This window comes from Amphiprion ocellaris, chromosome 14 (genome assembly GCF_022539595.1).
Source record: "Amphiprion ocellaris isolate individual 3 ecotype Okinawa chromosome 14, ASM2253959v1, whole genome shotgun sequence".
NCBI lineage: Eukaryota > Metazoa > Chordata > Actinopteri > Pomacentridae > Amphiprion > Amphiprion ocellaris.
The window spans coordinates 9,803,361-9,821,010 of NC_072779.1; the positions used below are offsets into that span (position 1 = coordinate 9,803,361).

Here is a 17,650-nt window from a genome sequence, read left to right on the forward strand (position 1 = left end):
TTTTATTTAAAAAAAAAAAAATCTCCCAAATTTGGCAAGAAAATTCTTGTAAATATTTTCAAAAAATGAGTAAAAATCTTCCCAAAAAATCCTTAAAATATCTAAAATGATTACATATCTATCAGTAAAGCTTCTAATGTTTTCTTTAAGAACATTCACATAAAAATCAACCAAAATCCAGCGAAATTCGATGGATTTTGGTTGATTTTTTTGTGAATGTTCTTAAAGAAACATTTTTTTTAAACATTTTTTTCCACTAGAATATATTCAAAAAAATTTCCCAAAAATGTTAAAAACGTGGACATCACAAGTTTCACTGTGAAAATATATAGATTTTTTTCCACATTTTCAAACTTTAGAACGAGTCAATTTGACCTGCAGGAGGACACGAGGGTTAAAATTCCCCATCCATATCATGATAATATCATGATTGTGAGTCATTTGGGGCGCAATAACTGTAAAAATCTGATACTCTGACAGGCCTAATCAAGAACCTAACAAAGGAGGAATTCATTGTAGGATTAATAGAGACTCAGCAGGCACAGGAGCAACATTACATCAAAATGTGCAATACATTTCTCACAGTCGACCTTTACCTTTATCTGAGACACTCAGAAGTCATCTCAAACTAGAAGTTTCCTCCAGATTCTATCTTTAAACTGATACTGGGCTTTTAAGTCAGGTTGAATTATAGTTTAAGAGACTTTTTACAGTTAGCAAGAGGGAAATACTGTCCACCTTATAAGTTCAGGCGTGTGGAGGTGGAATTGTGCGGGAGACAGGTCATAATCCGCACCCTACCTATCAAGCGTTTGGAGGCGTTCGAGTTTTCTCTCAACTTCTTGTGAGGCGTGACTTTCTCAACTCAAGGGAACAGGGTTTTTCTTTTTTTTTGAGAGGGAGAAAAAGACAAAAATGATCAATGATGTCCTGTGTCCAAAGTGCGTCTAAATTACAAGTATTTCTCACTGCACACGCCTACGTATGTCTGACACACTTCTTTACGCACGAGGGTCTCCCCCAAATCTCCCCGAATGTGTGAGTTGAATTAAGTCGGGATGGTTTTACGCACGACTGCTGTCATGAGGTTCTTTACTGCGAGTGGAATCTGGGTTAGATATTTGGATCGTTTTTATGCGAGAATGTGAAAAAAAAACAAGCGCTGCGCTGCACCAAACATTTTCTGTCACTGGAAGCAGGCAGCTGCAGTGAATCATCGCCTAATTTAAACATCACGATTTGCTCTCATGGCTGTGATCAACTGGTGAGCAAAATTTGGACAGATTCGACTTTAAGTGTCGGATGTAGATGTTTGCTTTCTGCTGTCTTTTCGAGACAATTTTAATATTATCTAATAAAACAGACCATCGAGAGAAGACGGATGCTGTGCGGCTGCTTTAGGATTGTAGTGGCTGATTTTAAATACATCACATAATATCTGTTGTGGCCTCAAAGTATCCACCTGTGCGCAACATAATATCATCGCTGTGCAAAATCCTCCGACAGAAGCATGTTTTGGCAACAAACAGACAACAAGAACGTAAAACGCCTCCCTCGAGAATTATGTTTTGCCAAATACGATTATGTAATAAATCGACTATTATGGGAATATTCAGACATGGAAATAGATTTGGAACTCAGTGCTCCGTCCGAAGATGCCTCACATGAATCTTCACCGGAGCTTCTAATATTTGCCATTATCTTGGAGTAAAAGAGCGCCACACACAGCTACTATTTTCATCCTTGCTTTTTAAAAAAGAACCTGCACTGTGATTCAGGCTATACTTTTCCTCCCCTTTATAAATAGCTGCACTCCGTTCAATGACGTGGGATACGCACGTACATGTGTAGGTGAATCTTTGAATGAGCTCTCCCTCTCCCTCTCTATCCCTCCCCTCCTCCTCCTCCTCCTCCCTCTCTCCCCCCCCCCCTCCTCCCCTCCCTCGTTCCCTCTCTACTAGTTACTACGGGATCTCTATAAAAAGCCTACGGTTGATGGGAGAGCCCGGTCTGTATGGGGAGCGACTTTGGAAGAAGAGGGAACGACGGCGTCTGTGCGCAAAAAAGGCAGCGTGGCACAGATTTGCGCTGACAGTGACGAAGACAGCCGAGCTGAGACACAGGACAGACATATTTCTACAGCTAAGTGCCGCAGCCATGGCCACACAGGGGGAACTTTGACTGAGGTAAGTTAAATTCCTTCTTTCTACAGACTAGATATTGTGTTTGGGTACTTTATCGAAAGAAAAAATACTTCTGATGGGCCACTAAGTGCAACCAAGGGAGAGGATGTATTGGACGGGCCATCCCCCCTTTAAGAATCCCAAAAGTCTGCTTTAACTGACACTGTTCTCCGGTTGGAAGTTGCTGCAGTGTGACTCATTTTCTCTCCCATGTGGGCAGCATTCAGCCCGCAATCTGAAAAAACAGAGAGCATCTAGAAAATAGAAATTGCAGGAAAATGTCTTTTCTGTCAGAGTCTGGTCCAGTCTGTTCCAGTGTCTCACTGTCAAAGCCTTCAGGGGTTATTATATTTAAATATAGTCTATAAATCAGCACGCGCCAATGGTTATTAATGCTCACCTGTCACACAGGTTGCACCAGGTTCCCAGTTAAACAGGGAGCCGCTGCTTTCAGGCTGCGCTGTATCCTCCGGCGCCCAACTATAGATGCGCAAATGCCACTGTGCAATGTACACGGCACACGTACGTGCGCGCGCGCGCACACACACACGCACACAGAGGAGCACACTCCTCAGTGCGCAGTTTTTTTCTGTGTGTGACTGTGTGCGTGTCGGAAGGGTGGTAGGGGGAGGGGTGGGGGGGGGTGGTAGGGGAGGGAGGAGGGGGGATGGGGGGAGTGTTCCTCGCCAAACCCTCCCATCTGACACTCTCTGGAGCGCGTGGCACCGGGAGGTTTCCGGTGATAGTGATGACATTACAGCCATCACTTTTCTTCCGGTGTGTCGGTACACCGCTCCCTCCACCACGCCCCCTCCCTCCTCCCCCTCCTCCCCCCTCCGCGCTTCTCCTCCCATCTTTCTCCCCTTCAAGCGCTTCCGGTCGGCGTTTCCTTTATCTTTTCCCTCCCCTCCCCTCCCCAAATCCCACTTCTGTGACGTCGTCAGTCGGTGAAGTCACCCCTGCGTCATTCTTGCGCACTTTGCAGATGATACGCAGTCAGCTACTACAACCCTTTTAAAGGCATTGCGCTCACACACGCACGCCGGCAGGCACGCGCACACTGCAGCGTGATCACTTTTTTTTTCTTTTGGCGGCGTGCGCAATGTGAGAGGCTCGTGCACGCAGACAACACGAGGGAGGAGTGGGTGGAGCGAGTCAATGAGAGCTCCGGTTCATTCACAAGTCTTTGTTGATGCAGTAGCGCGGACTTTGATCACACAACTAATTATGTGCCTTAAAGAAAAGCCACCCAGAACACTGTAACCGGCTGCTTTGCGATACCATCATAGGATATTTAAACAGCTGTGATAAAAAAAGCTGTGTACTAGATACTTAAATACCACTTGAACTGCATTTTCTCATCCCCGTGGCGCATTTCTCCAACAGCCTCACGTGTAAATCTCGAGTTTGAAACTTAAGTCGAAGGTTGCGCTTTAAAACACAAACACAAGACTTAAGATCCGAAGTCCAGACTCAACTTGGACACATTTCAGTGCAGGATCCGCGCCCTCGCACCCACACGGTTTCTCCCCAGTGCCATGGAAACCGAAGCCAGACCGAATCACTGCCCACGCGCTCTGATAGGCTGAACTCAGGCGGCGGAGTGGAGCGCGAGCCGATTGGGTAGTGCTCGCGGCGTGACGTCATATGTCCGTACTCCCCCCCTCCAGCCTCCCTCGGGTTTGAGACACGTGACGGCACTCGTCACCTGATCGTCGTCACGTATTGAGAAATGAGAGCAGAGGCTGGTTAATCTGTGGAGGAGAGACGCGCACTGGGAGGTTTCTCCTAACAGCCTGTTATTCTGATTGTAAAAGTCACCATAAATCCAGATTTAGGAGCTGTGACTGTAATCTGCCGTATAGAAGTGAAGCTTCTGCGTTGCCTCTCAGCTGTCAGGGTCTCGGCGGTTCGTCCCGTTCAGCACCGCGGACAGCACCGAGCCAGAGCGCCGCTGTGTCGCTGTCCAAAGGGATCAGTGCTGAAACAGAGACACAAAGAAGGAAACCTGTTGCAGAGAACAAAACAATACCAGCATACATGCAAATAAAAAGAAAATTTTTCGATGCAATAACAACTGTTTAATGGTGAAAAGTGACACATTTGCTGCACTTTTCCTCTTTTTCCTATCCACAGTCCCTACCTAGTTAGCTGTTCGACTGGTATCACAACACTGTGCCGTGAATGCAGAGCTCTAAAATGTCCACTGTGTTCGGCCAGTGAGTCACTGAGCAGAGATAAGTCTCATAATCATCTAATCAGGGACATCTCCGGTTTGAACAGCAGCTTAGGTTTGCATGAGGGCAGGAAAGAAAAGTTTTCTTTCAAGTTGCTTCCAGGTTCAATAAATTAGTCAGTAAGTGATCAGCATTCTAAAATTCCTAAACAGAATGACTTGTCTGGGTGTTTTTGAAGAAACCGATGCTCTACACTACTGAGCTAAGTTCCTAATCAGGTCTAATCTCTCTCTAAAATAATTCCTTCTATTAAAATATAGAGTTTATTAGCCATCTTTTCTCTTTTTTTGCTCCACCTCATTCACACTCTGCTCCGTCTCGCACACTTGCATTCATGCAAACACTAACTAGGTCAGAGACTAGAAAACAGTGGGTGGATGATGCCTTGTGCCAATCATGCCAAGAGTGCTTTTTCATTAAAAGTTTTCTGGGCTCTTATATAAAAGGGCCGATGACTGAATGACTAAACTATCTGTCAACACTCTGTTCCTTTTTTTGGAATTTGTACAAGTCAATAAAGCATTTTTAGATACCACAGATGGCCTGTTGCTAATGTTGAACCATATGAGTAAATAATGGCATCATCTGTAAAACAGTGACCACAATGCTTTAGTTTTTCTCTCCGTTCAAAGCAGCAGAATTATATTTCCAGTCACTGTAGGAGTAAATTAGACTAAGTCTTCCAAATGCCAGCTGGACCTAATGTTTCAAAAGATGATTAAAACCTGACTGATGTGTGTTTGTTTGGAGCACAGCAGTGAATTCAGTCATTCAGATGTTTCAAATTAAATGCAAAAATGGTGCTACAGCTACAACCAAAGCCCCAACAGAAGAAATGATCACCATGATGGTGAAGGAATACAAAGTAGTACTTCTTGGCACATTATCTACTCGGTGTAGTCGATTTAGGTCACTGGGATTCCCCTGGTCAACAAACAGTGCAGCCTTCTGATCACCTCTGTTGCAGTAATATTAAACCTGTATCCTCTCCTCTTTCCTGCTGCTGCAGGTTTCCACAAGAGGAGAGTTTGTCCTTCCTGCCATCTCTTCCTCCTGCCAGAGCATCAGCACCTTGGCTTTAGACTGCTTACTGCTTATACAGTGTCACAGTACAGTAACAGTCTACAGTCATGGCTACTGAAGCCTGGCAATGCATCAAACCCCACAGTGGAAACAACGCAGAAGAAACCCTGTGCAGTACTTTTAAAATGGCTGACTTGAGAAGCTGAAGCTCACTACTCTGTATGTTAGAGATCTCTTCTCTCTGTGTCTCCTGTTTTTTTTTTCTTCTCTCTCCCACTCAGAAAGGAAACCTGTGTGGGCTTGCATTGGGGGAGTCCTACACCATGTAAGTGCGTAACATTCGCGCTCAAACCAATGAGACCTTGCAGTTTCCAGTTACCATGCCAACTCCAGTTTCTCCTCCACTCTGCTGTCTCCATGGCGACCGTGGCTTTAGATTGTTACTCTAGCAACGGCACCATGGTAACAGTCTACAGCCATGGTCGTTAGGGGCAGGTGTCATCTGGAAGGAAAGAGAAAAGTTAAGATGCGGCAGACAATTAACTTCATTTTTCAAATTCTCATAAGAGGCTGTTCATTCAGCAGCAGAGTTGCTAGACTGCAAATATCTGTTTGAGTCATTTATGATGTGATTTTTTTATATATAAAATTCTATGTAATATCCCAATGACATGCATAATATGATCTATCTAATACACCAAAATATTTCACAATCAAGTATGCAATGACACATATGGACGCGCGCTGCATTTCAAGCTTCCTTTATTAGGTAAAGCATGTTTCTTTACGGTGAGATCAGTGAGTACAGTGATGAATGCAATGATCACATGCTGAACGAATGAGTCAGCCAGCTCCAACACCTGCTCCGCTCTCTGTTTATCAGACAAGAGCAGTCTCACTTCAAAGCAGCACAGCCAGGAATTCCCAGTGGGCAGCTCTATAACCTGCAGGCAAACATACACTGGGTCCCACACAGGTGGGCTAACACACACCTATAAAAGTACACATACAGACGCACACATTCGGTAAGCTTGCAACAAACACACACACACACTCACGAAGAATGGACTGGAAATTCGTCCACTTTCTTTCTCAAGCACAACTCTACAATATTCAGAGTTACACTGCCCTCTACAGGACAGGATTTGCAAATGTCATCTGTCAGTAAAGTTACTAAAGTTTTCCAAGCTGAAACATTTTGAAGCAAAACGTGTGTCTGATTCAAAGAAATAAAAAAAAAAGAAAAACATTCACCGCTGCGTTTTGTGGATGCTTGTTCAAGCAGCCGCCTTTCAGTGCTTAACTAAACATCAGTTTGTATCTGATGTGGCAGATGGTGGCGTTATTAATGGTCTGAGGGGAGAAGTTGATGAAAACAAGACTAACAATATTTAGAAGACTGCAGATTCCATAGAAAAGCAGGCTCCTTACTGAAATGATATGTGGCAGCTGTCCAGGCTCTTAGATATCCTGGACAGGCAGAGTTTTTTTAAGCTAATTTTAAAAAATTCAAGAAGCAAGTTGTCCGCAACCATTGTCTAAATCACTTTACCACGTTAAGAGTGAAAAAGATTGGCTGAAACAAACAAATAAAAATACATCTTACATTTTTAGAGTGCTGCAATAACGGAAGCCTCATGACTTTCATTATAAATTAAGATTTAAAGAAGTTTATAGACAGAGAATTATTTTAATCTTCAAATGGTAACCACAGCCATCACATCTCTGTCCTGCATCACTGTTTGACTGACATTTTTTCAAATATTCAAATATTTGTTGCATGCTGATTGACAGAAGAAAGCTACAGAAATTAAAAGAACAGAAAGAAAAGTTGCATCAGCTGTTTATCCTCTGCCTCCCTGCACCGTAAAAGCTCATGTGCTGACAGATAAACAACAGCACATAAACTCTTACTGTTCAGGGCAGAGAAGTAAAGTTACTAAGCACATACATCACACAAACTGCTTTTGGTTTCAATTTGACAATTGCTAAAAATTGTTCAGATATCATAGAAAAAAGCAGCTCAAAATAAAATATTGACCCATAAAACAATGATGTAAAACTTAATTTTGTAGCACCTTCAAGATGCTTCATATCATAATTAACATAGAGTAAGTTTAAAAACAGCAATGAAACTGAAATTTAAGATTGAAAATGAAACCTATTTTAAGTGTATCAGAGGTTGAGGCCTCATATTTGTGCACGTTTCAAGCAGCGCAGGCTGAAAAAGTCTGATAGTTTTTTGTTTATTTAGCTCCAAATTCTCTAAAAAAAATCTCTAGTTTAGTCTCCACAGAATTCCTCTACTAATATAAGTGAGCCAAATGAGCACAGCAAAGGCTTCTGATGGTTTTGCTGTCATGTCCCTTTTCACCCTGCAGACCTCTTCATAACTGTTAGAAACCAAACAAGATTGCACAACAGTGTTCGCATTTTTTTTTTTTTGGGTTTGTGAGCCAAGACATGCCTCCCTCTCTCTCTCTCTCTCCCTCTCTCTCTCTCTCTCTTACTCTCTCTCTCCTTCTCTCTCTCTCTCTCTCGCTCTCCATGTGTGTGTCTTAACCTGACTCTACCACAGTCCTCCTTCATACTCATGATGACTAATATTTACCCCAACACTGTCAGTTAGGCACCTATAAGGACAGCCAAGCCACAGCTCTCCCTGCCAGAGCCCAGCCATGGAGTCCAAAACAGTCCAGCAAAGCAGACGAACGGCTGCAGATGACATCATACATCAAATAGCCGCTGTCCTAACTTAAGACGGCCTCACGGTGTCCTGAACTCACCTCACGATCACAACATCTGAACGTAATTCCACCTGGAATTAAAGCGACAGTTTCAACCAGATGCACTTCGCAGGCCGAGCGGGTTGAGCGACCGGGATGTTGCAGGGGATCAAATCTGTGATTAATTGTGGGATAGAAAGCGTTTCCAGGTCGCCTGTCCATCCAGCAACTGGACAAATAAATTACAACATGTCAGCGGGACGACACATTGTTGACATATTGTCACAGTTCTGGATACATGACTGGATGAGGACAACAACCAGACAAATGTTGGCTCCAGCCAAAGCACACTGTGTCCACAAAAACAAGAAACCCACAAAGTAGAAGAAAACCATAAGTATGTGAGCGAGGAATAACAAATGACCAAATCGCGCCCATATGGAGGGGAAAAAAAGCAGATACACCCACATGAACACACACACACACACATGCAAAAACACCCGCTGCCTGTTGTCTGGGCCTCGATGTCACACAACTTAGATTCCTGTAGTTTCATGTCATTAGCCAACATCAGCTGACTTTCCTTCGCCTTTTCTGTGCTGTAAATAGCAATTCCATTGACAAGTCTAAATATACTCCCTTTGTTCCCTCTTTCATATGTCAACACATGACAAACACGTCGCATATCTGAGCAGCTCTCACATCAGGAGGCTGCTTTCTTTTTCTGTGTTAACTATGCAGACGCACACACACAACAAACAGGGAGCAGGGGGGGCATGGCGGACTCCCATGTGATACTGGACACAGGCCATACCTCTGGAGAACATCCAGCATGATGTTACATCACTTCCATCTGCAGCAACATAGCAATTTAGCGCGCACAGAAACACATGCACAACTTCAATTAATGCATCACTTCAATGTCTTTTCACAAAGGCGTGAAATCCAAGCTATTCAACAGTCCTTCTCTCTTCAGCAGCTTCTCTTTTCTGGGATCAGAGCGATGTAGATTACAATGATGATGAAAAATCAAAACAATGGTGCAAAAGCAAAAACAAAAAGTGCATGTAAATCCCCAAGTTGCAGGCCAGGCAGTAAAATCTCCTCTGCTGAAAGTCTTGTAGTGACAGATGATCCCAGGCAGAGCTGTCAGCAGCGGGTCAGCTCTGTCTGGCTGAGGCTGGGCCATGGGATGACCAGGCTCTTTGGAGTTTAAGTGCAAGTCTTATATAGACAAACGCAGCATGTGGCCCCGCCCCTCCTTCCGTCTCCCATAACAACAAACGCTCCATAATCAAAATAGAGCCCATCTGTGGTGCGACACACCCCTCTGCCCCCTGCTCCATCCGCTCCACCGGGGGAAAAAATGATACTTCAATCGTGGCATTAAAAACTTGAATGTGCTGCCCTCACTCCCCCCCCCCCCCCCTTTTTTTTTTTTTTAAACCGCAACAGCCAAAGAGTGAAAGAGAAGAGTGGGTGAGGGAGGAAAGGGGGGAGGCAGAGAGAGAGAGAGAGAGAGAGAGAGAGAGAGAGAGGGAGGGCGGCTAACTCCACCCTCATCTGTCTCTGTCTCTCATTCCTTTATTTCCCGGTTGTTGTGCAACAGGAGGAACGGATTCCTGAGCAGAGAGTCACGGCTCTGTTGTAAAACTTACTGGCAAGAGTGACCCTCTGTGTTTTTCTTTTACTGTTTCCCTCCTCGCTCACTCTCTCCGTTCGTCTCCACTTGTTATCAAAACCATGTGTATGAGCTGAGTGCGTCTGCTGTGAGGTCTTGGAGGGACACAAGGGCCACAGGGGAGCTCAGGAGAGGAGGACTGCGGTGAAAGGACACATCCGAGCTCATTAGACGTCCAAACAGGTGACGTGTTACGAACATTTAAGACCGATTAAGAACCAGAGTGCCAGTTTTAACAAGAGATGGAGCTGATGATGAATAGAGGCGGTTTAATTGTGGAGTTTCATCTCAGCATGGATCAAGGGTGGACATTTCTGGGGGGCTATCCAGACAAACAAAACCATTTTTGTGATAAATGTAACAAGACATGCGATGGGGTACGTTGTGCTGATGACACACAGGATGTGGAAGGGAAGGAGCATGTTGAGGAGCTAGAGTCTGGTGGGAGATGAAAAGAAAAATGTAAGGGGGGAGAGAGAGAGAAAACAGAGGTAGAGAGGAGAGAGAGAGAGAGAAGCAGCACACATCTGGAAACAATTGAAGGACGCAGTCTGACATGCACATGCTTCAGCTATAAAAGAACAACATGTCCTTGAACCCGGCGAGCGCATAAACCTGTCTGTGGAACCCACACATGAGGCAACACCTTCACGCATCCCCAAAAAACCAAAACCAATCATGGAGACGCATCTCCTCTGGATGACTTTCTGTTACTCCTCGCAGCTCTCACAACCGAGTACAGGAGAAAATGACTCACTAATGTTGTGTAAAGACAAACCCTGACTATTGCTGCTGCATTTATCACCTTTACGTGAGGACAATATTCCTCCTCTTGCACCTTTAAATGCCTAAACTCTGGGTGTAAGTCACTTTTAGTAAACCATTCGACAGTATGAGGTGTTATTGTTACGTAGCTGTAAAATACTACACAAGTAGAGCGAAATGTGAAAAGCAATGTCACGCAAAAAAAATTACTCAGAGTTATTAAATCAAGGTTTCCAATGTGGCTCTGATATAAGATTCTTGTCATAACTTTCCACAATCATGGCACAGTGTTCCCAGAACCTGGAAATGTCAGTCCTCCTCTGGTGTAGAGCTTTCATGAAAGGGAAACTGCTTTTTAGACTTTACTATTAACATTACCAGAGAGAAAAAGTACATTTATTACTATAGAGTGAGTCATTTACAATATTTCCCATTTCCATTTAACTCGAATCAGTCTAAAGGCCTCAGTAAACATCACTGTGCTCGTTAGATTGTGTTAGTGTGGCTGAAACTCTTTCTCAAAGCAGAACCAGAGGGCTTGCATCCAAAACTGACAATCCTACAATAACACCTGCTGCACACAGCGACTGGTGTGAAAATAAGGCCGTGTTAGAACCTCTTTGCAACTACTTCTGTCGGTTGCATCAAGGCTACACACGCAAACGATGGTGACGCAGCCAGGAAAAAGCTACGATGGCAGGTTTCTACTGTGACTACTGATTCAAAAGAAACAACTTTGCCTGCAGGTTCTTGTTTGTTTGAAGCATATTGATGTCTGTATCTCAATCTAGTCTCATTTTATTACAGAAAACAATATTTCTTGAATTCAGCAGGAAAAGCACACATAACACTGAAAGAGCCCTTGCGAAAATCTAGTTTTTTTGCCTTGTTAACGTGTCCATATGGTGTTTTTATGTACTAGAAGACAAATCATTAGTTGAGCATTTCCTCCTTTGTGATTCAGACTTCCTGCATTTCCTATGTAACAAACCAGAGGAGCTAATCCTGTTTGTGCAGTGGGGCTTTTCCTAGCGTTATTCTTCAGAATCACTTTCCGGTTCAACCGCGTATATTTGGATTTCTACAATAATCCAAGCATACATGTCACTGTGTACCGTAGAAAGTTTCACAGTGTTTGAGCAAAGTTGTAGGTGAGCTGGTGTGCTTCAGCTGCAGCAAGTAACAGGAAGGTGAGTAAAGAGAGAGAGAGGGATAGATCTGCACAATCTAAAGCAAGCAATGGTGCACTACATTATGCAATTTTAAGGCAAGAAATTTAAAATCTATGTCATTTTGTTTCATGGACATAATTTAATCAATAACCAGGGGGGCATTAAAATATATTTTATAAAATTCATGATTTTACCAATGTTTTAGCCATAAATCCTCACTGACGGTAACAGTAAAGATGTTGCTTAGCTCTTGAAAACAAACACAGACCACAGTACTTTAAATAAACAGTCGTCATCTCATTTATTGTTTGTTGTAAGATATTTTCCCTGAGAACGACATCAGTTCTCATATTGTTCAAATGGATTGCATCAGAGGAGGAAAAAGAAAATGCATCCAGAACGCAAAGGTCACGACTCCAAACTCGGCATTTTTCCCAACATGCCTCTGGAAACAATTATGTCTTCACAAGTTGTTCCTGAAAATTAAATAATCAACATTCTCTGGTCTTATTCAAGTGCTTGAGTCTTCTTCTGTTGTAGCTCTTCACTTATTCAGCCTCTGATTGGGTTTCTGTGGCTTCCGTTTCTCACTGGAACCTCTTGAGGAAGTCCTGGTATGTTTGCCTGTGGGCAGATGCAGCGGGAACAAAATGGCCACCAGGATGTATGAGGACCTGAGGGTCTTGGAAGGAGGGGAGGAGCTCCCTGCTCATGTTGTCGGGGATGACTCTGTCCTCCAGGCCGAACACATGCAGCGAGGGCATCTGGAGGGGAGCGCTGTAGAAGTTTTGATGTTCCCGACACGCACTGCGGAAACCGGCGACCAGGATGGCAAAGCGGAAGTTGAACTCTGGCTCCGCTTTTTGCTCCTGAAGAGAGCACAGCATGGCCACAAAAGCAGCTCCCTGACTGAAGCCCAGGATGCCGTCAAATGGACCCTGGGCCTTCACAGCTTCCCTTACAGTCGCCACGCTCTCATCGAGCCCCAGGCTTTCCTCACACTGCTGCTGAGCGCTGAAGCTCCGAGCCTGAGTGTCGGAAAACCACCAGCCTCTGGAGTCCTCGTCGCCTCCAGATCCAGGAACTGAATCATTCTCCTTCATTGGAACTTCTGAAAACACAGAGGATGGAAGTGGTCATTCTGCTGTGCTTCAGTATTCAGAATTCAAAGGAAGGCAAGCTGACTTCCTTAAGACTTCCAGTGTATTATTAACTGTATTTAAGTCTGTGCAGTTTTCCTGTTTCAAGCTGATGACAAACTACTATGGATGGTATTCAAATATTGTTCATAGAGGCAAGAATTTAGAGTCAGATAACAGGAATATAAGGTTGAAAAGAAATTATGTCTTGTTTATTAATGCAATCTACAATTGGTTTGTCGTTGTTGATTATAAAAAGCAAAGCAAGCAAGCAAAATTATATTATACTGCATTATGTCATTCAGATGACTAAAAACGGTAATTTCCACCCGTGTAGTTCACTGACAAAGGTACAGATAGTGATAGTGGTGCTATTTATAACTTTCCTTAATTCATGAAACAAATATTTGCATTATCAAGACATACACTGTGCTTCAGAGGTCATCAAGGTGATGAATATGGCATTGGCTTGTCTTGACTATAGATTTAGTTCTGTCACAAATATTCTATAAAAATCTCTAAAGCAAAATTTTATAAAATAACCATGATAACTTTAACATAAATCATATGTTTTGTCACCTATTTACTTAGGATTTAGTTACTTGGGGTAAAGTTAAAAAGGTCTTTATCTGGATGGCTATTTCGTGATGAAATTCTAAAAACACAGAGGGGCTGTTTGTGCCACTTCATGTGGTTTGTGTCCAAGAATCACAGGAGCATGTTGTTGGATGTCCATCCCCAGCATCATGTGGCAAATTTATGTTGAATCATGCTGCCTGAAACTATTTCTTTTCAACAGTTGTCGATGTTCAAGTGCTTGGCTAAGACCCTAACTGACAAATGGAATGCTGTGTTTATATTTTTGTTCAATGAAAATAAAGACTTTTAACTACAAGAGTGCCTTGGATCTTCGACCTTGCTGAGAAGTCACTGCAGAACAAAGTCATGTCCAAAATGACACAAAGCTTTTAATGTCTGCTTCTATACTTCAAAGTTGCTATGTGATGAGAATCCTTTTTCATTGTGCTGTAGGGCTGTTATAAACTTGGAGGTGTAAGCTAAAAGCTGTCAAGATATAAAGGCAGTTACTTCTGTCATTCCTCAAACTGTACAAGCCTGTAAGAATTTGATTTTAAGTGTTGTGTATTATCACAAGCCAATAGTTTCATTATTGTTTCTGGACATTTTTGCATTTTATTGATAGTGACAGCTGAACTGAGAGACAGGAAAGAGGAGAGCAGCTACAGGTCAGAGCTTTGTGGAAACTGTAAAGCTGAGGGACATTCAAAATTGGAGGAAACTTTCAGACTGATATGAAGTCAGTAGTACAGTCAGTTACTGTATTTTCACGTCACCTTTTGTGTTTCAATGCAACCTAAATTCTGCTGGTGTTTACATCTTTTCGCTTCTCTCATGCTCTCTGTACTCATGTTTTACTACAGCTGAATTCCCAATAAAAATGTTCTCATTTTCAGATTTATCTGTTTCTTTTGTCAGACAACATAACAAGTATGAAACAGTGACTGAATTTAAGGTGGTTAAGACTATGTTTGTAGTCACTTAGCCATTTACCAAGCTGCGATACTGATTTTGTAACTGCAACTTTTTCTAAAAAGAACCCTCAGCACACCAATTTTAACTGCTGTGCTGTGAATTCAGTGATATTTTCATGTTAAGGGATCACTCAGAGAGAAAGTTATAAGCTTTAGGTCTGGTCTCACACACTCCTTGGCATCTGTGTGAGCTGCTATATAGTCAACTGTTTTGCTCTGCACTGTCAATCAAAGACAGAGAGCATCTTCATCCTGAAGGGGGTGTGGTCAACAGAAGGCAACCTGCATTTACAGCTACATTCACTGAAATGGCTCATTTAGACCAGAACTAAAACCAGGTTATACAGTCAAGGTGAAATTAGTCTTGCTTTGTCAGGTCATTCTGAAGAACATATTAGTCTGGCTACACCTCACCATCATTCGGCTACAGCGGCGAGGTGTTGGTGTTTATTCAAAACAGTGAGGGGTCGAATTGTTTTGGTGGAACATTTGCATGCAGGGATATCCGCACTGTCATTAAATTGGATAATCCACCCAAAACACTAGCAGGGCTGCCTTACTGCATGGACCAAATATTTGGCATAATCTGCAATTCAAAGATAGTTGTTGTTTCCAGTATTAAAGAAAGCAGATAGTGGAAGGAAAGGTCAAATCTACCTGGAATGTTTGGCCAATGACAGGCTTATACCTGCATTCTTCACATGGTGAGTCAAGGCTATGGTAAAATGAACAATCTTTGCAGTGTTTTGAGCTGAAAATGGAAAGACATCTTCTGGAAACATGTGAGGCGTGAATTAATTTGTTGAAAAACGGCACAATATGGGACTTTTAATGTTTCTTTAGTTTCACTTTTGCTTATATTTTCTATTGTTAAATGCTAGCTAGTATAACATCAAGTAAGTACTCTGATCCTACATCTGTAAACCTTGTTGACAGCTCACAGTAGAATAAAGTCGGGTTCAAAGAGTCATAAAACTTCGCATAACCTCCTTTAAACGCATTCAGTTAGCATCTACTGCTTTAGATCCACTTTCTGCTGTGGTCTGACCCACCTCCGTTTCTGTCGTGCTCCACTTTGAGCGGTGCAGTCACGTAAACCAGCTCCACTTGTTTCTTCAACAGCTTCCGCAGAGCTCCGGTCTTGTCCCGGAACGAGGCTCCGTTCTGCCGGTAACCGTGAACACACAGGACCCGGAGCGGCGCCATGGAGGCTTTAGCCAAGCTCGCTACTAGCCGCTAACTGCTAAAGCTAGCCGGAGGAGTTACTTCACTTAGAGCCCTTTCGAGGATTTTCACCTGTATGAATACGAATAACAAGCGTTGTCTTATAGCACATCACTTTAACAGGTCAATTCAGGCACACGGTGGTTATTTTAAAAACTAGAAGGAGCTATTTAAGTCTTTAAATCCGGCAAAGTTGACGAACACCTGCAGAACTCGAACCGGAAAGAATACAAACTGCTTCCGTTTGTTCCTTTCAAAGTAAACTCTGTGCTGATGAACATGACTAATATTTCAAAGAAAACGGTCAAATACACAAAGATCTATGGAGGACTAAAAGTGCCAAAATTAAATAAATAAATACATCATTAAATAATTAATTAAATATGTCATTAATTAATTAAAATTGGAATTAAATATTTCATTAATTAATTAAAATTGGAATTAAATATGTCATTAATTAATTAAAATTGGAATTAAATACTTAAATGTGTTATTAAATAAATATATCATTAAATAATTAAATATGTCATTAATTAATTAAAATTGGCATTAAATATGTCATTAATTAATTAAAATTGGAATTAAATACATAAATGTGTTATTAAATATGTCATTAATTTATTAAAATACCAATTCATTTTAAGTAAAAAACATATTTCATTATTTCACTATTTAATTAATTATTTCATGGTCCTTGTGTTGCAGTGGATCATGAATTTATTTTATCTGTCAACCTCGCCCGTCAAAGTCGGTGGGCGGATCCTAACACCTGATTGGTTACCCTGCACATCAAGTCAAGGCAAATCGATTCCAGATAATGGATTGACGCAGAGCTTGTGAACACATTCCGATACACTGGGTGGCGCTATTCACCTCTACGTTGGTTTGGATACTCAATAAAACAAAACTTTATTAGCAACCGCTAAAGACTCGGTCCTCTTTCCCAAATGTTGATACATGCGGTGCAAGACAAATTTTCCTTTAGCATTTCCTTTAGCATCTACTCGGCGCGCCACGGCTCGTCTCGGTTTAGTTGTTTTTCCATTACATTGAGAACCACCTCATCGTGGGTGGAGTCGTCATAGCACGGCGGCCCGAAAGTCCCTTACCGTCATTTCTGTGCGACACAAACGCAATGCAACAATGTACATGGAGGCGATAGTACACCTGCTGCTCGGTCTGTGGCTTTCTGTCAGATTCAGAGTAATAGAAGAGTCGGAGAAAGCTGAGAGCGGCGAGTCGAAACACTGAGGAGACACACAGGAGAGTTTGGGAGGCGATGCAGCAGTATCAAGCCGAAGACAAGAGGATATGAACTAGACGACATATGAGGGTAAGCTAATGCTAGTTCGCTAGCTATCGTGTATCAGTCCTGTGAACGACCCTGTAATGGCTGCAGTTTATCGCTGTTAGGTATTAAAATATGTGTGCTGTGTATGTGTTTCAGATGCTGTCTGATGAGACTTCATGGGATTTACCTGAAGCAGCAGCACATGAGCCTGCAGTAGCACAAGGTGTAGAGGAGGAGGACAGAGATGTACAGGATGCACTGATGCACTACGTGTCATGCAAAGTTATTCTTCTTGTTATACTTCTGTTTTTCGGTCCCCGGACCGCTATTGTTTTCTTTAATGCAATTCTGACAATAAACTTTTGTAGATGTGTCTATGCTATTGTTTGTTTGTGAAGGTTAGCAAGATTAAATAAAAAATTAAACGCCAAAACATTAAAACAGCTGTTTTAAGAAAATTACAGTTTGATAAATCAGTATTGCTTTGGTGTAATTCAGTCACCGGAATTATGAACCATAAAGGAGTTTGTGTTAAAACATGTTAAATCCCATTAAACACAAATACATTATTAGGGAATATAGAATTGTTTGGTTCAGACTGTTGACTCTTTTTCTACCAGTGTCTTAACAGACAAAATGAGAAGTTGTGATGCAGT

The 17,650-nt window shown here is 42.3% G+C and overlaps 1 protein-coding gene and 2 long non-coding RNA genes across 3 annotated transcripts; 1 reads left to right on the forward strand and 2 right to left on the reverse strand.

Annotated features, from left to right (window-relative positions):
* Positions 1 to 1,941: 1,941 nt before the first annotated feature.
* Positions 1,942 to 9,379, reverse strand: LOC118469316 (uncharacterized). Its single transcript, XR_004846173.2, has 3 exons — positions 8,984 to 9,379; positions 5,823 to 5,945; positions 1,942 to 4,164 (listed from the first exon to the last, which is right to left on the reverse strand). It is a non-coding gene; the product is annotated as an uncharacterized LOC118469316 (long non-coding RNA).
* Positions 9,380 to 12,063: 2,684 nt separating this feature from the next.
* On the reverse strand, positions 12,064 to 15,931 carry ovca2 (OVCA2 serine hydrolase domain containing). The gene is made up of 2 exons (XM_023295998.3): positions 15,532 to 15,931; positions 12,064 to 12,898 (listed from the first exon to the last, which is right to left on the reverse strand). The coding sequence occupies exons 1-2, from the start codon at positions 15,683 to 15,685 to the stop codon at positions 12,375 to 12,377; spliced, it is 678 nt and encodes a 225-aa protein (XP_023151766.1). The 5' UTR covers positions 15,686 to 15,931; the 3' UTR covers positions 12,064 to 12,374.
* Positions 15,932 to 16,048: 117 nt separating this feature from the next.
* LOC129350454 (uncharacterized) lies at positions 16,049 to 17,367 on the forward strand. Its single transcript, XR_008603860.1, has 2 exons — positions 16,049 to 17,036; positions 17,151 to 17,367. It is a non-coding gene; the product is annotated as an uncharacterized LOC129350454 (long non-coding RNA).
* The last annotated feature ends 283 nt before the right edge of the window (positions 17,368 to 17,650 follow it).